General features: G+C 38.5%; 2 protein-coding genes across 3 annotated transcripts in view; one reads left to right on the top strand and one right to left on the bottom strand.

Moving 5' to 3' along the window:
• Positions 1–6,078, bottom strand: part of LOC136250063 (mitochondrial substrate carrier family protein B-like) — a 16,721-nt gene extending 10,643 nt beyond the window's left edge. For both annotated transcript variants that reach the window (XM_066042222.1, XM_066042223.1), the window contains exons 1-2: positions 5,936–6,078; positions 1,543–1,715 (exon numbers count right to left, since the gene is read on the bottom strand). In XM_066042222.1, coding sequence (XP_065898294.1) covers positions 1,543–1,715; position 5,936 — 174 coding nt within the window. In that variant the 5' untranslated portion in view covers positions 5,937–6,078. The remainder of the gene's footprint in view (positions 1–1,542; positions 1,716–5,935) is intronic.
• LOC136250051 (adenylyl cyclase-associated protein 1-like) lies at positions 6,033–18,926 on the top strand. The gene is made up of 15 exons (XM_066042206.1): positions 6,033–6,152; positions 6,209–6,318; positions 6,482–6,516; positions 6,563–6,634; positions 11,671–11,748; positions 11,798–11,851; positions 11,903–11,992; positions 16,231–16,331; positions 16,388–16,487; positions 17,516–17,687; positions 17,740–17,909; positions 17,960–18,083; positions 18,136–18,218; positions 18,387–18,530; positions 18,718–18,926. The coding sequence occupies exons 2-15, from the start codon at positions 6,216–6,218 to the stop codon at positions 18,799–18,801; spliced, it is 1,410 nt and encodes a 469-aa protein (XP_065898278.1). The 5' UTR covers positions 6,033–6,152; positions 6,209–6,215; the 3' UTR covers positions 18,802–18,926.

Below are 18,926 nucleotides of genomic sequence, written 5' to 3'. Positions count from 1 at the left end.
AACAAACAAATGTATTGAGCCCCTTCCTCTACTCTTTGCACGTAAAATATTTTCAGTACTTGTGCAACATGATTACACATTCACGTGGTCTTGTCCTGCTAAGTTGCAAAATTTACATGTGTTTCACCCAGGCCAATTTAAAGTTGAGTATTGAGCTGTACTCAGCCATCAAACCACCATATAGTGTGATGGGCTACCTATGTGAATAACCAATTTTACCAAAACTTTAGAGTAAAAACTTGTCAATACTGAACAACTAGCTGATAATTAATGAATTCCACTAACACTGAAACAGAAACATATCGTGCTCCTAAATAATACATCATACCACAGCAATCATGTAGTAACTGTTTAGTGTGTATCCAACCAAACCCATGAAATATTTACCCATCATATTGGGTCAAATGTTTTATGTACAGACTTCATTATTTTCACTCAAGTATTCTTATAAGTATCAAATCCCCTTGAAACTTGTCATCAGAAGTTTCAGCATCCAATGGGACACCTCTCTACTATTGGGGACTGAGAAATTTTGGTTCAGTTTTGCAGAGGTTTTCCCTTTCAGAGGTAAAAATATATTGAGCCAGAACTGTTGGGACCAATATCCTTATTATATGGAGACTTTCTATTGAACCCCTAACTGCTAAAAGAAGTTTCCCTGCAGCCTGTAAACCAGTTGTTACTACAGATTGTGAAATGTGAAGTGAAAGACTTGAATGTTAAAATTGAAATTTCCACAAACCATATACATACAGGTATAGTCCAACTGTGTCTTATGACTGAAACTGGTTCCTTGTATGGATAAAGGTGAAATTGTTGTATACAAATGACTTTTCAGTTTTAATTTTAGTACTAATCTGAAGTTGTTTTAGTTCTGTTTACTAACTCAGTAATACAAACTCTGATAATGTACTCAGCAGCTTCAAATTCAGACTGACTACACTTGGACCTGTGTAATATTGACACTTTGGGACTAATTGATAGCATTAGTTGTCCTAATTTTCCAGGTCAGTTTACAGGTATGTACTAAGGGATACTTTAGGACCTTAACTGAGTGTCTGGATTATATGGGTGTTCTCAAGTGAACAGAGTTTTAGAGCTAGGCAATATTACGCATATTGTGAAAATGGCTTCTCGGATTGTCTTTAAAAAATTTACAATATAATCATGTTGTGTTAGAAAGATTCTGTGAATTTACTATAACTCATTATTTTTAGTAATGAATGCCTTGAGAAAATATCACTAGATTATACCAAATTCAAACAAGTGTGTGAATATCTTGAGATGGCAATATATCACAGGTAAAAATTGACATCACCCAGCCCAGTATAATATGAGACAACTCAACAAAACTATAGCATGCTAATCACCAGGCCAGTCTATGTACCAAGGGATATAATATTAACTCAAGTGTCTATTATGTAGATGTTGTCCACATTAACACATTCCAGTGTTGTATCAATCCCTTCTCACTTGGGTAGAGCCAATTTGCCCCCTCACCGATGTCTCCATATTGGTAACCATAGTAACAAGATTACATACCTGATAGAGGATCTTCAGTCTCTCAAAAGGAGACACACTGGTGCGAGACACTGCCCCTGCTATGCCTCCTGCTACAAAATGTTTCACCTTGTCTGCCGTCAATATATTCCATAGCGATGATCTGGATACTGAGATAACACCACCTGCCTTGCTAGTTGCCTCACTGGTGTTCACTATGGTAACGAGTGATCACTATGGTAACCATCATACTAACCATCAACATCTTACTGTACACTACAACATTAAATGGATATTTTCAAGATTTGGGTTATGACTATTTTTTCACAAAATGTGTGAAGGTCTACATATTTCATAAATTGCTAATTCAGTTCACATCTGACATGTATATTTTGTGTAGTGTGTAAGTGACTATGTTAATGTAAAGGGTTCACCTGCTTGCTTGTTGTGTTGCATGCACACAATTGCAACCGTCTCAGCAAAAACCCACCTAGTTCACATACAACTTCTGAATTTTTTCAGCATTGTCTGCAGTTTCCAAGGAATGGATCACCTTATGTATAGGTTTGGTACTGGCTTTCCTGAGTAATGGCTTGATTAAAACATGCGTATTTTTCCTTTTGTAGAATGTGTAATTTCATCAATACATTAAAATTTCATTTTTTTTCTCAAAACGCATGTTTGTGTGAACTACGTTTTTTTTGCTGAGATGGTCACAATTATTTTCAGCATGTAAAAGACCTAATTCTTAGTCAGTACACATAAATAATTTCTTGTTCTGATTTCATGTATGACAAAAACTCAGAAGGCCAAATCGTTAAAATATGGTAACCATCTATAATTTGGTGCCCAATATGATAACATAGCTAGTCTACTCTCTGAGATTACAACAGAATGCCCCAACTCCCACCCATGCACCCCACAACTGTAATGATGTATGATGTTGCTAGGACGCACATCATTTCTGCTGGGAGAAAAGCAGAAAACATCTCAAAGTCACTAAAAAAACCTATGGTTTTACCACCTCCGCATGAGAAAATCGGCTGGTCTGCAAGACGAATATATAGCTACCACCAAAAAGTTTAATTTGGTGGATTGATCCATAGATGCATCTGCCAAACAAAACATCCTGCTGCCAATATTGCTTCAAATCCAGCTATGTACTGCATTAAGAAGGTTCATGAGGGTGCATGCCATGAATCCACCATTTCACACATAGAATAATTGATATCGATCTTGCTATAGCCTATTTCGTGTGTGAGGTACAAATTTCACACCACATAAATTCACTATGTTATAGTTAAAGCACTTCCATACTAGGGCTGCAACAAATGTCAAACTTAGTATCGGGATATTTGGATGTCTTAAACAAATACTGAACTACTTGATAACACTTAGATTTATGGAAAAATGCTACAATACAGCAACATTTCGCCATACCACTTTGCTCCTGAAACATATGCAAAATTAATAGTGTTGTCTTTAACCCTCAAGGTGCCGAGGGTTACTGTAGTTGTCATGTGCGGCTGTGCGAATTTGTTGTTACTTACAAGTTATGGTGATATTTGCTGTTCATCTTGACCTTCCTCACTTCTAACTCTTGATGTATAAAAGTGATAGCAATAAACCGTAGTAATATACTTGACTGATTCAGATGAGGGATCGACAAAACCTGGGAAAAGATTTCAAAATCTTTAAGATATCAAGTGAGATTTCAAGATTTCTAGAAGATCTTAATTATCGTTAACTAGTCCAGCGATCTACAACATTTCGGGCTAGGCTTCTAGCAGGTCCCTTGGATTTAGACTAGAAGATTCTTGCATGGCTCTTTAAATTAACAAGCCTTCATAGATCACGTGGTTGGTGTGCTATAAAAAGTTAATGGGATTACGGTTCGAGGTGTTGTCACACACAAAGACTAAGTTACTATGCTATTCCCGTCTGCTTGTTTTGTGCAAAGTGGAGCCAAAGCTACTGTAAGTTGTTTATTAGGTACAGATTAATGTTTTTTGGTTGCAGTATGATTGGACACCTCCTTGGTTACCTTCTCACTGTGTTTGTGGTAATGTCTTTTTCAACTTCTCATGCATATAGCTGTCCTCACGGTGCCACCGTTACTTCACTGCTTCACTTCTCTCTGAAGTTTGTCATGATGTAAAGATTGAACATTATCTCCAACCACTTACTGGTGAGAACCTTAGATACAAGATTGCAGTTAGTGATGATGATGCCTGTCTTGATATCTGTGCTGCTGGTTTTTGGGGTAGTCGACATCGTTCGACTCGAGAGATGGAACATGGCTGTTTCACTCTGTTGGTTTTTTCAACATCTGCTGGAATGGGAAAAGTTGCCACTGTTGTGTACAAGCGTTTGGACAATCTCCTGTCTACCCGATGAAATACCCTTACCCTTCAGTCATGGGTTGGCTACATTGGACATTGAATTTTTCACATCTTAAGTTTTTTATCATGTGTATTTGTGGCTCCAGATCAAGCTCTGGACACCCTGCATTCTCTGCTCGTAATTGCTGAGTCCAAGGTGTCCACTGTTCATAATTTAGCCCCTAGTAGGTTCACTTTCTCTTCTATTCTTTGTTCTGTAGGTTCTGTTTTCCTAGCTCTGTAGGTGTAGGTATAGGTAAAACCATTCTATTGGAACATCTTAGCATAGAGTTAAAGTATGGTGGATGGGTGTGCCACTAGGGCCAGTTCTTCTATTCTTTACATTAGGTGGTACAAATTGCATTTTTCTACCTGGTTTGCATGCTAATCGAGGTGATCATAGTAATCGTGGCCCTGCTATAGAAAACGGGACAAAGTAGCAAAGCCAATCCACGTGTTTGTTGTCACCTGGTACTATGGATCTGGAGATAGTACATCCATATAGTTATTCAATTTCCTGAAGGGTTTTGTGCAATAGAGTTTAGTTTTACATAGCAGAACAGGCCATCTTGTAGAAATATAGCTGGTAACCAAAGCCATTTCCACTGTACATACTTGTGTAAACGAATATCCGAATGGTAAATTTAGCGTCCGGATAAAATCTTAATGAATGAATATCCGAGTGAATTGAATATTAGCTGCAGCTCTATTCCATACGTGTGTATGGAAAATACAGCACGAGGGGGCATGTCTCAAGCAAATACAGCGCTCGGCTTTGCCTCGTGCTGCATTTGCCTCGAGACACCCCCTGGTGTTGTATTTTTCATACACACTTGAACACAGGCAGTGCTTTAAATGTTCTATTACTTCCTGGTCTTCTTATTTGGAGTGTTCATCTCTCGTGCCCGAAACACCTCTATTATGAATTGACTCAGTAAGTGTCCACGTAATCTTAGGATTAGTTTAGCGATCTACAGTGTCATGCAACGTGCAATTGATCAGTCATGAACATTCCTTACATAACTGTTCTGCATAACTGTACTGTATTTCCCCATTATATGCACTGCACAACTCATAGAATAAAGTTATATGTAGCTAATTGGTACTGTATGGAAGTACAGTACACAACGGCACTTTGATCCTCCCACACAAAGTACAATATACAACTATGAGATGCTACTTGTTATAGTACTGCCATGTGTGTGCAAATACAACATGAGGGAGAGTGTTGAGAGACTAATACAGTACAAGGTAAAGACGAGTACTGTATTTGACTCAAGACACACCTGTACAGGATGCTTCCTGGTCTTCTTGCTCAGAGCATTCATCTCATGTGCCCAAACTGCTGCAATTATCAGGCCATGTAATATACTTCTAGTCATAGAACCAACTGGTAAGATTAGTCTGGCTAGTTTTAGCAATTTATATAATGTCATGCACAGGATCAATCATGGAATTGCTTTTGTAATACTTTCATAATCATTATTTCTTACATAACTGTTCTGTATAATTGTACTGTATTTGCCCAATTATGCGCAAAACTGTACTGTATGACTCAATACAGTACAGTTATGTACACTAGCTAATTGGTGCGTTAATACAGTACACTTTGATCCTCCCACACAAAGTACAATAATTATATAAAGTTATTAAATGTTGACCTCTTCCCACAATGCAACATAGTAAGGTCAGTGATGACATGGCATTACATCATACTAATGGTACATTAACATGTAATTAAAACACTAAGAGTCCATGATGACATCAGAGAGGTTGAGTCATTGTATGGAAAGGCATTCACTATTACAGTGTGGTCACAATTTTGTATTTATAAACGTCAGAAAATTCAAGGAGCATTTTATAGCTCAAATTAGTCCTCATAGGGGGTATGAAGGATTTATGGTAGTCTCGTGCCCAGACAGAATTTTTCTCTTTTGTTTGGGTCCCCGCCCCCACACAAAACAAAAAAATATGTGGGCACGAGGCTAAAACTAAACACCAATACACCCTGGGATTACCTGGCACACACATACACTATATACTGGTCTACTCACTTGGATACTAGTCGTGTACGATCTTTTTGACGCGTTCACTTGTAATGACATCTCGAAATGACTGGATTTCCCACCACGTACGATATCCACGTGATTCAAGCGTCATTAGTTAGGATACTATCCCGTATACTAACAAATATCACGTGTACTTGTTCTCCGGATACTAGTTTGGTTAAGGGTGACGACCTTCTACTGTACTCTGGCACGCCTTGTAAAGGTAACGCGAGTAAAGCACACCACAAGAACTGGACTGACTTGTTTTATGTACTTTAGTGATAAAATGGCAGGAACAAGTGAGTTATCCGCCTTGGTGTCTCGGCTTGAAGCGGTCACTACCAAACTCGAGGGAATCGCAGCTGGCGGTGGTGGAGGTGGTGATGCTCGTAAGTGGCATTATGGGGGAAACTTGTGAGGTGGATGTACTTTAATGAAAGCACCCTGGTAGCCTCTCTAGTCAGGAGCATTAGGGATAGGGTTGTCTACTAGAAGTAGTGTCACCTCGAATACCAGACATACCGTGTAATTATTGTGTTACTATTATTACAGCTAGTGCAGAGTTTCTCACTGCTTATGATGACCAGGTTTGTGTGCCCTTGTTGATGTTGTTACTATGGTGACCATACACAGATTACAAATGGAGAGAACACAGTCAAGTTCCTCTCACTTGGTGCACACCTTGATGGGGAGGTGGCCGAGCAGGTAGGTAATATTAGTCTTGCTATAATTTGTAACAACATCTGTAACTGAATAATGTAATATTACATGTAGTTAAGGGGATGAAGTTTATTATGATACTTCACCTAATCTATTCATTCCAACTGTAATTGGTAACTGTAACGACTTGATCTAATAGTTTACCTGAAATGGAATATGTTGAATGGTGTAGTCACTATATCATGTATTGTACAAGTTAGTTGCTGAGTGTAATAAGATCAGCTATTCATCACTGTGTGTAGGTTATCCCCATTTGTAGTGTGTGGGGAATGAAAAACTGTTTACACTGTAGGTGCATACACTGCAGAAGTTCTGCCAGCTATATCTAGTTACACTTGTACAATCACACACTATGTACGCATACTTCCACCATGTCATTCCTCTGCTTCCCAATATGTGTCTATGGCCTTCCAAAAGGAAGGGATAGGCATCAGTAAATGTGGACCATCACACCACCACTATACACCTAATTTAACTGCCAATGGTCCTGATACAACCACGTAGAAACCAGAGGACCCAACAGCATGTGCCCATGACATGGTGACACACCCACTAGGCATCTGTCCTGTGTTCATTTTGTTACAGGCTTGCCATAAAGTAAAGCACCAAGTTAGTTGTCTTGTATGGCTAGACCGCTATCTTGCCTCCTTCATTAATTGTGATGTCATTAGTCAGCAAGATAGGGTTTGGTAATATTTGCAGTTGAACAATCTCCATAAGCTTCTTGCTGTTGTTGCTGGCTATGTAGCAAATCAGTGTTTTTCTATCCTTTCATGCCAATGTACAGCTATCCAATGAAATCAAATCCACCAAAATGCACAACCTTTTCAATGGAACTCGTATTTCACCAACTAAAAAAGAGGAACCCAGAGATACTTTGGTTGCCTTTGTGTGCACGCAAACAATCACACGCTTATAGTAGTCTACCAGATGTCACATGTACACCTCTATGCGCGCACACTAGGAGACTGATCACACCAGTTTACAGTATTTTAACATACTTGCTGAACAATGGAGTGGTTAACATCACTTCTGTTCCAATATCAGCACCATCTTGATTATAAGCTGTGGCACCTGTGCAATGACTGGTTTCAAATAAAGATCCCATTATTAAACTTTCACTAATATCTCTATTTTGTGGCTTGAGCATTTTCTTTCAAGCAAATTTTCATATTCCAGCCTCTACACAAGACTGGCAAGTACAAGACCAGTATTTGTATACAAGACTAGTAATAGACACGCAAATTACACTATTACAGATGATAATAATAATAACCATTGCCCCTAGCAACCTGAATTTTACATTATTTGTAAATGTCAATGTTTAGAGCAACATCTAATTTCAGAAGGAGGTCACAAGACATAACATTTTTGCAGTTTGCAGTTTCCCATACATTGCCTATTGGAGGGGGAACAGTTGCCCCTTCTCAGCAATAGAATTGATAATCTATGGGAAAACCACAAATTCAAAAAATGTACACCTAGTTTCAGAGTACTTGTATATAGGGGTGAATAATCTCTTCAAGATTTAAATGGTTAGTGCATATAGGTCATAAGATGTGACCTTTTGAATTCCCATACGTATGTATGGGATTGCTGAGAAGGGGCAACTATTGCCACTCCAATAGACAATGTATGGGAAACTACGAACTTCAAAATGTCATATCTCGTGACTATATATGCTATCCTTCTGAAATTTGGAGATGTTACTTTAGACATTGACACCTATAAATAATGTGCAATTCAGGTTGCTAATGGCAACTGTTAATTTTCTCATGAAATTTGTCTATTATACTCTCCTTTGTGTATTCCTCAGCATATTTTACGGATTCAAATTTGAACGGAAGTTCATGCACATGTATAGGAGCCTTTTTGTTTCACTGTTGTTGGTAGTGCACACAATTGTTAGAAACTACAACTACATACACTAGTCCATCTAGGGTTGAGTTTTTATTATTATTATTTGTCCAGCTATGGGTCATGCACCTGGTTTTTCCCCACTGGCAGCACTTGTTTACTAACCAGTGATGTGACACTCACTGTAAGTCTCGGCTTACACTGTCTTGACACTTTTTTATTTGTGATGATAGCTGTCCAGTCATGTAAATGATGTCTTACTAAATAGACTAGTTCTAATATACTGGAGAAGGCTCTAGTAGACCATTGTGTTGCTCCATGCAGTCATGTGTTGGATTATGTCTCAGTGTCAATACGAAGTATTCTGATATGTGAAGTATTAATAGGTCCATGTTTTGTGTCCTAGAGCTGTCACAAGCCTTTCAGCCACCCCAACATGGTACGTGGCCTGACAAAACTATTACTGATATCAGTAGGGACCCACTTGTACAGTATGTGACAACATGCCATAAGAGTGATGACATGTGTTGTCAGTAGATGAAAATACTAAGTATAGTTGTATACATGTTGAAAATGCCCACATCATACTACGCAGTCACAGGTTATGCTCAGTAACTTTCGTAATGGAACAATGTGGCTATCATGGGAAGGTACATGGCTATTATGAGGCTTGTTTGTAGCTATAAGCTGTTGACTAATGAGTTGTGAACTCTGTGGCAGTTTATTCTGTAGTGTGAGCAATTGCTTTTGTTGTAAAATGGAGCTGTGAAAGTAGCAAGAGGTGTGCTGAATTTTATGCACAGTTGAAACAGCACCTCAGAAGTTGAGATGCTACTATATGCATCCTACTGTAGGTTAGTAAAGGAATAGTTAGCAAGCCTTCTGTCCAGAATTTGGCATACTCTGATCTGGTATTATGCAATGTTCGGAATTAGAACTATACAAGTTTTGTTAGTTCTTTGAGGCTTGACATTATTTTACAAGCGTTACTGAAATTATCACTATTAATATGACTATTAATCATACAGTACAATAGTACTGTATAGTAGCAACCACAAAGGAGTAGGAGTGGCCCATGAAATAACATCACCCAAAAAAAACCAGCTTCACTTTCCCAGATGATGATGAGGCAGTATTGGTTAGGCAAAACTAAGCCCAAACAAGCCTTGAGATTGACCCGGAATGCTTTCAACAAGTTGCTACAGATTTTTATTTTTTTTAAAAGTTAACGGAATTATCTAATGACTGACTGAGTAAGTAACTGACTGATGCCCAAGTGTAACTTGATATCGCTAAGGCTACAGGGTTGATTTTTTCACTGTTCGACGTTGCTTCAGCCCGAGAGGTGCCTTTTGGCATACTGAAGTACGTACAATGCATTGTTCATGGACTTACCAGTGTCCTCCTTTGTGTCCCATTCATCTTTACTGACAGCAAAAAGTGTCAATTTGGCGGTAGCACGTGATGGCTTCCCTTCGTAACAGAAATCGTCTGTATTTTTCATAGTGGCTACTTTGATTGCAGAGGTGTTTTCGAACAATTCTTGATTCGTACTACTGTTTAATGGATCTGACAACGAAGCGTAATGGATACTTCACTTTACAGACAATAATTGATGTAACCATTTCTTTCTTTTGATGCTGTATGCGTGGATCGCAGGGGTGCTTTTCGAACAGTTCTTGATTCATACTACTGTGTAATGGGTTGAACATAGCTGACAATGAAATATAACAAATACTTCACTTTCCAGACAATAATTTATGTAACTGGGGTGCACCCATTTCTTTCTTTTGATGCTGTATGCATCGATTGCAGGGGTGCTTTTTGGACAATTCTTGATTTGTACTACAGTGTAACAGGTCTAACATAGCTGACAGTGAAGCATAATGGATATTTCACTTTTCAGATGATAATTGGTAGCTGGGATGTGTGAAGCCATTTTTTTTTCTTTTCTTTTGATGCTACGTGTGGGTTCACCAGTCATAATAATAAAAGTTAACAAATAAGTACACAAAAAAATGAAATTTTCAACTAGAGTAGGGACCATATTGATAAAAAGTACTGAAACAAGCTGTGATAGTAAATCACAGTAAAACAATAAGAAGTGTTATGTCCCTACTGTGCATTTCTGTTATGGTATAGTAGGGATATAACACTTCTTATTGTTTTACTGTGATTTAATATCATGCACTACTCCAGCTAGTTTCAGTACTTTTTATCGATGTGCTATGGTCCCTACTCTGAAATTTTTTGGCATTTTTGTGTACTTGTTAATACAAAGATGGCAGTTTATGGGATAAGGTTTTACTACAACTAATCATACCAAGTTGTCTTTTGGGTATGACTCCTTCTTACAGTGACCAAAAAATTATTAAAAGATGTGTTGGCGCTTTCCCATTGTCTCTGAGGCCAAGTTAGTAGAGTCCACATCACCTGAATTCCAATATAAGTGTTCATATTAATTTGCTTGGCGTGGGTTTAACTCAGTAAGTGTCTCTTTATATCAAATTTACTATTACAAGAGCTAATATGCAGTACATGCTTAGAGAATTAGGGTTGTTGATTGTTCAAAGGCTTGGTTATAGAAATATACGTGCTCGTGTGTCTATTCTCCTCTGGTATACCTAGTAAAGCCATTTTCATCTGGATTGTATATTCAACTGCCATAGCTCATCTATGTTTTAGTACGGGTTCTTTTGAGAGACCTGACAGTATGTAGTGTGATAATGACATGATAGTGTAGTAGCCGACAAGACCTTTAAATGAGATATCCGTTGCGTGCGGCATGGAGCCCTCCTAGAGATGACCTATGGCTGCTGCTGCTCTTCTTCATTCCAATTATGTCATGTGTTAGTTTCCTGTTCCTTCCCCATCACCTATTAATCACATGCAGAAATTCCTGTACAGCCATAATATTTCAGTGTCCTGTGTGGCCTGTAAATAAATCATACAAAGTTCTATAACACTAGATAGTACTTGTATACTGATTCTCTCATCCCTTATACCACAGATAGTTAATATAGTACATGCTATACAGTACAGTCTTACTGGTACAGCAAAGTGCTGGGTTAACAGGTTAGATAGTTTATATGACTATGTTAACACTACCTTACGTATGTACTGTACCTGTCATATGTCAATGTAACTAATCATCCATTGTGTAGATTGCCCTCTACAAGGAGGCACTAAAGAAGCACAGAGAGTTCCTGGAGTTGGTGGCCAAGTACAAGGCTCCCTCACAGGTGAGGATTGTATAGTGTGATAGTCTGACACTTGTTATTCCTGGTCTAGGCCAAGTTTGCTGAGTTAATCAAGCCTCTGGCAAACCAGATGGCCGCAGTTGTGGTGAGTGATGTGATACTGGTGGGACGTAGCGTAGTGTAGTGTCTGTGGTAGGAATATTTTGAGAAACGCCGAGCTAGTAGGGTGATCAATAATCTTCAAGCTATGAAGGAAGGTATCCAGTCACTCGGCTGGATTACTATGGTGAGTTGTTTGTCTATCTACTGTGTAATGTAGTGTGTATGTAGTTTGTTACTGTATTGTAAAGTGTTAAAGTTTATACTCATGGTAGTATGGTGCTGTGCCCTATAACTGCCAAACAATTGTGTCAAGGGTAAAGCATACAGTGTCAGAGTATAGAGGTGACCGTGTCTTAGATTAAAGAGGTCACTGTAGTGTGAAAATAATGTGTTGCAGCTTGTCATAATATTTACCCAACTGTTTTTGTAAGTGATAAAATCACACAGATACAATTATCAAGTTGAGATGGGTAGTCCCTTGAGTTTTCATGCACTGATCATTTTATTCCTCATTCTATTGTTTAATTGATTTCATTATATTTCTGGCAAAATTATGAGCAACAAGGAATATATGTTACAGATTTATATGACCATCTCAGCAAAAACCCACATAGTTCACACAATTCATTAGTTTCAGCCTATTATGGTGAGTAGTTTTTGGAATTAATAGTTAGCCCTGTGTTCATTTATGCATGCAAGTATGAAGGTGTTTTAAAAGAGAAAATGATGACGATGATCTTGTGTACAGCATCAGAAATATATACACATTTAATTAGATGCATATTCTTGTGGCTACAGAAATGGTGTTTAGGTTTAATAAATTAGAGACTTGCTTCCCTTGTAGCATGCATAATATATATTTCACATTTTTAAAATAAAGAGTATGTGTGAGCTATACAGGTTTTTTGCAGAGATAGCAAACTCTTTGTCTGCTATTTAGACTTAGCTGCTAACTGTTCAATTAATACATTCATACTACTGTAGAGACCGTACGTGTAAACTTCACTGTTTCAAGATGCTCAGTCCACAAATTTTCTATCCTCAGATGTACTGAATCTTTTTTGTGGGTCCTCAAACACTTTTTGCCAACAAAACCAACATCTCTCTTAAAGTTCTCATGACTAGAAATTGTCTATTTTGTGACATTCATGATAACTGTCTTTAAAATATAGCAGGCATGTAAACTTTCAACATGTTTTTGTAAAAAAAGAAAAGTTAATTCAAGATCAAACTTGAAAAGTGAGTAATGAAGTGGTAACTTTGTTAATGAAGTTAAGCTAATTTTACAGCTGCAGTGAGAAAAAATAGAAGGTCAGTCATTTTTGGAAAGATAAAAACTTTTTTGATTAGAGTTTATTAATGGTCATATAATGTACATTAAATTGTCCATCCAAACCAGATAATGGTCAGCCAAATGTTGAGAGAGATTGGTCAGATAATGGCCAACCTGTTGACTGCATCTGTGTTTACCACCAGACCATTATTGTGTTCAGGTGGTCAAGTTAGCTAACCAACAACAATAGGTCCTTAGTGGCAATCCTGGGTTGTTGAATTGGTAGGGGTAGTAACTCTGTTTAGTTTATAGAAGATTTATCAATTTCAGAATGAAGTCAGTTTCACTTCTCATTGCAAGTTATTCTTCACAAACTTGGTCCAGTGTAGTTTTCCTTGCCATACGGTAACTGGTATGGTTTCACTGTTAGTGTAGGGTTAATCTACTGATTACATAGTAGACCATGATGTCATAATATCCTGCTAATGTCACTACAAATCTTCATATCCATTCAGTTGAAGCTGTGTTGTATGAGCACCTTAGAGTTGCCTGAAACAGATACCCTTATTATCCTGATATCCAGATAACAACTATTTATAAAGCAACTGTTAAATTTTCTGTGATACATATAGCTTCCACGTTTAACATTGAATGTTATGTTTGTTTCTATTCCAAAGTAGTACTAACATGATCTTGTTCACTATATACAATATTTTTGTAGCAAGTGAGTCACTATCTGTAGATTTTGTGATATCCAGATAGTAGTAAAATTGCTATCCGTTGCGGCCCTATTTGGTTGATTATGTAGGTGTTCTCAAGTGAGATAAATTCCAGTAAATTCTAAACTCTGTCACTGTACAAACAGTCCCAATGTGTACACATGTGGTGTATAGTACCACAATACAATAGGTCTATACAGTTAGGCTGGCCATACTGGTGTAAACAAGGTGACATAGTCCACCACTAATGTATCATCAGTGACCATTGTTGTGCTAAACTGGCTGTGCACTCCTTAACCACTTGTGTGTGTGGATGAATGATAATGGAATAGTGTGGGTAAAGTGGCTATGGAAGCTTGGTGCTGTGCTGTGCACATTCCACAGTTCTGAACTTTCAACCATTCTGTGTATTTACAATCCAAACCTTTCCTTATAGGTACAGTTTTCATGTGGGTTGTTAGCCTAAGCTTAGAATATTATCTTGTAGATGCCTCCAAAGTATTTGTATTGTGTAAGTACTGCATTGTAATCTGATGTACTATAGCTGACAACTAAAAGGAAATTGTATTACTCAAACTCATCAAGTCTGCAAGCTGCATGTCCCACTTTTGTTACATGATAATTACTGTGGACACTTGAGGACACCTATATAATCCAGACACTTAGTTAAGGTCCCAAAGTATTCCCTATTACATAAACCAACCTGGACACCTTAACGCTCTTTAGCTGTCCCACTGGGATGCTATTCCGTGGTGAGACCTTTAGTCTCAACTACATTAGCTGGGATTGTCATCTGGAGGTGTTAGTAATCTATTGTAATGAATATCCTGACCTCTGTGTATATTGATCCAGTAATGTTTCTAATTAATATTCTGGAAGTTGACCTTCTGAAACAATAGACTTATGAGTATATACAAGGACAATAAAATTGCTATATCACTAAAATTACTCATGTGTGCAACAAGTGCTACACTGTAGCTATAATTAATGGTTGTCAATTGTGAGTGATAGAGTGTACACTGCAACCTGTTAATGTGGGGGCTACGTATAATCCAGACACTTAGTTAAGGTCCCAAAGTACTTTAAACTGATCTGGAAAATCAGGACACCTCAATAATCAGGACACTTTTCCCATGCTACACAAGTCACGTAACAAGTAACTTTAGTTTAAATTCAGCAAAACTGAATTAGTTCAATATATTGTGTGTATAAGTCTTTTTGTCAACCATGTAATTGATTAGTCTGGCGGCGCCCGCCCCTTCGCATAGAGTAAGGGTCTGGTATGCTTAGTATCACCGAGTTGTTCTGGAGGAATTTAATTTGAATGTAATGACGTAACGAAAATGGCCTTAACGGAAGTGCCTCACCCAAAACTGTGGCAGAGATATTGAACTTTCTTCGCCTTTACACAGGCGAAAGTGGATTGGTCTACTTTTATAAAATACACATGTCTCCCTACCTAGGAAATCAGAGCGTAACATGGGTTTTTCGCGTATCAAACAAGGCGAAAAGCCCTTCCCGATATAACACTTTCTTCTCTTTGTTCTTTATTAGCTAACTCCTTTTGTTTCTTCAGTTCTGTTAGGGAATTTGATTCATTCTTTTGACGTAACATACACAAAAATTCGCTGATTAAACGTGGAGCGTTCTGATTGGTTGCACCAGTTTTTGGTAATCCGGTACAACTCCACTATACTAAGCATACCAGACCCTTACTCTATGCGAAGGGGCGGGCGCCGCCAGACTAGTAATTGATAGAGCTATCTTTCATATTGGTTTGCTATGTGCACACTTCCTAAAGATAACCAAGGATAGTGTCACCTATGACAACACAGATCAGGCCAATGGAATTTATCTTTGAGACCAATTTTGTTCTTGTTGCTATTTATAGCCATGGCATCTACCACACCCTCTATTACATCACAGGCTAGCTTATTTAGTATGTAACATATAAGGTACTGATATTTCCTTTTTAGGTCATATGCCACATATAGACTGCCACAATTAGTAGGATGGGCTGCTCAGCTTTTTTTTTTTTTAATATTGTTTGTTCAGAGAATTACAGCTGCGCTGTGAATACACAATAGTGTGTAGTGGTTGTAGGTTGTAGTGTTGTGTGTTAGTGCACTGGGCACCTTGGACACCTTGGACACTTTGGACCCAAATGAAGTTCGGACCTTTTTTGCTGCATTAAAGAGTTTTCCCTTCTTAATAGATGAATGGTTGGGCTATACAAAGTAATAGATCATGTGTACCAAGTTGGAATGTCACTAGTAATACAGCATTGTACTGAATAATTTGTGAAACGTAAGGTTACTGTGTTATGGTCTCAACGTATGGTGCCAGACCTAAACATCTTCCTATTGCATCCTCAATTCAGAGAGTTTGTTATGTATAATGATTTCATCCATGTACTGTAATACTTTTCAGTCACCCAAGCCTGCTCCCTATGTCAAGCAGGGCATGGATTCCGCACAATTTTACACTAACAGGATCCTGGTGGAATTCAAGGGCAAAGTGGGCAAAGACCAGTAAGTATCACCGTTACATGTGCCACTGTTACCTACTGGCTGGCTGTGCTGTATAGGAATCAGGTGGTCTGGGCTAAGAGCTATATTGCCAGCATTAATGATCTGCAGAAATATGTCAAGCAGCATCATACAACTGGACCCAGTTGGAATAAGAACGTGAGGAAGTTTGTAGCAGTAGTCAAAGAGCAGTTCCAAATTATTTTTTAAACCAACAGTCTAATGTGTGAATTGTTAAAACCATTTTGTGTGTGTCCCAGAGCCCTCGCAAAACTTTTTTCAACTACCCCAACACAATACATGGCCTTCCTAGCTAGTGCTGTATTAATATCCATACACCTTGTGTATGTAACAAGTGGGGTTTTCACTATCAGTATCAATATCAAACACCATGATTAGCTACACAATCACATATAGGAATACATCATAAGTTTATGACAACAGACCAACCTCCTTAGGACAGGTAACACAAGGTATTGTATTATTCCTCATGTTGAAAGTACTAATGTTAGTATATAGTGAATATATCAGAGAGTGGCACTTGTAGGTGATCAAGGTAGAAGCCACACGTGCTGATTTGTGGCTAACAGTGAGGTCTTAGCCTGGACTGGACCTACCTATCAACCCACACACATTCCAGTTTATGTTCCCAGGCTGTGTGCTGCCTTTTGTAAATTAACTTGTTGGTCTGTAGTTTCTGGGGGAGAAAGAATAGGTTGGCCTTTGGTACATTCCTCGAGCACATGGCTTCACAATAGATGAATAAAGTTAGTAATAAAGTTGAGTAAAGTTCAAGGAATATTGTGCCAGTACAGCTTAGTGTTTTAGGTTATTATCAACTGATTGTGTTGATAAACTGATGTGCCACATGTTGTATTGTGTTTATATTTGAGGTTGATGGCTATTACCTCTGTGTAATCTGTGTGTTTGTCAATGTGTGTGTGTGCGTGTGGTGTGTGTGCGTGTGGTGTGTGTGCGTGTGGTGTGTGTAGTGTATGTATTGTGTATATACACTTCTCTTAACAATCACTTTGGGTCCTTACTACCATTCTGGCTACAGTTTTCCTCTTCCAGAAAATATATATGCAGGACCAACATCCACTATATTACATCAATGTATGATTCATCAATGTATGATTTTGTTATCAGTATGTATGTGTGTTCTTGTGTGTATCGTCACACATTAGGGTGCAGACCCCGATAGTGCTGGTGTTTCGTCTGGTGCTGGTGCCCCCCCACCACCTCCCCCTCCTGCTGTCCTACCACCCTCAGATGTCCCTTCAGTAAAGACGAAGGACGATGAAGCAGGTAGGGCTGAACTGTTTGCTGCTATCAACAAGGGAGGTGCTGTTACCAGCGGTAAGAATCATTGTCCAACCTACACTGTATTGGTAGTCATCTCGTCATGAAGGTCTTCGTAAGGTGACAGATGGTATGAAGACTCACAAGAACCCAGCACTACGGGCTGGCTCTAAGGTAGAGGTCAAGGAGAAGAAACCAGCAAGTGCTCCAAAGACTGCAGCAGCTAGCACTGTTAAGAAAGCTCCTGTGTGTGAGCTGCAAGGGAAGAAATGGGTTGTGGTAAGTGGTGTACACTAGCATGGTAGCCATTATTATACTGTGTGTGACAGGAATATCAAGTGGATAATAAGGACATTGTCATTAATGCTGCTAATTTCCATCAATCTGTGTATGTGTTCCGCTGCGAAAGGAGTACAATCAAGGTGAACGGCAAAGTGAATTTCATCGCTTTAGGTACTGCCACGTGTGATATGTATTGTTGTGAATGGTGTGTTTAACATGGAAGATAACTGCAAGAAGGTTGCTGTGGCTTTTGATGGTGTTGTGTCGTCCTTGGAAGTTATGAATTGTCAAAGTATTCAAGCTCAAGTGAGGATTTGTGTATTGTGTAGTGCTAGCTGTGTTATAGTGCAGTATACAAAAAAAATTTATGTGTACTGTAGTGTAGAACACAAAAGTACAAGCTATTACAACTTGGTGTAGTGTACCATGCATGTAATGTGGTGTATAGTGTACACTGTTGGGCATACTCCTCAGGTAATGCATCAACTGCCAACGTTGTCCATTGACAAGACCGATGGGTGTCAAGTCTACCTCAGTAAGGAGTCCCTCACTTGCGAAATCATCACAGCCAAGTCTTCAGAGATGAACATACTTATCCCTGACAAAAGTGGAGAATTTGTGAGTGATTATGTCATTGTCTGTTTGATGTAGGGATTCCTTCAAATGAAATCCATTATGTTCCTTTTTTAGATTAGCAAGTCATTCTTTTGTTAGTGCAGCCTGGGAGGGTACCCCTTGCCATTTCTGCTGACCTGGCAGTTTGCTAATTATTATTATAGGATGTTTTCTTTATCCTCCTACTTAGAGTGAGCATGCTGTGGCAGAGCAGTTCCGTACGAAATGGAATGGAAGCAAGTTGGTGACCACTGCCACTGATATTAATGGTTGAGAAGATGGAGAGTATTTTTGTGCAGAACTAATACCTGAACTAGAAGAACACAATATAATTATTGTCTGTAATAGACTCTGTAGTGTATTATTGACTTGTTGATACAGAACAATTTAGCTACCTAA

The sequence above is a fragment of the Dysidea avara genome, chromosome 3 (genome assembly GCF_963678975.1).
Source record: "Dysidea avara chromosome 3, odDysAvar1.4, whole genome shotgun sequence".
Taxonomy (NCBI): domain Eukaryota; kingdom Metazoa; phylum Porifera; class Demospongiae; order Dictyoceratida; family Dysideidae; genus Dysidea; species Dysidea avara.
This window is presented reverse-complemented; position numbering and strand designations above follow the sequence as displayed.

Excerpts from the sequence above, each read along its gene's own strand:
- LOC136250051 (XM_066042206.1), top strand. The coding sequence starts at position 6,216 with ATGGCAGGAACAAGTGAGTTATCCGCCTTGGTGTCTCGGCTTGAAGCG. Across the intron at positions 6,319-6,481 it reads TGGTGGAGGTGGTGATGCTC|CTAGTGCAGAGTTTCTCACT; the intron begins GTAAGTGGCATT and ends CTATTATTACAG. Across the intron at positions 18,219-18,386 it reads GTCAAAGTATTCAAGCTCAA|GTAATGCATCAACTGCCAAC; the intron begins GTGAGGATTTGT and ends CATACTCCTCAG.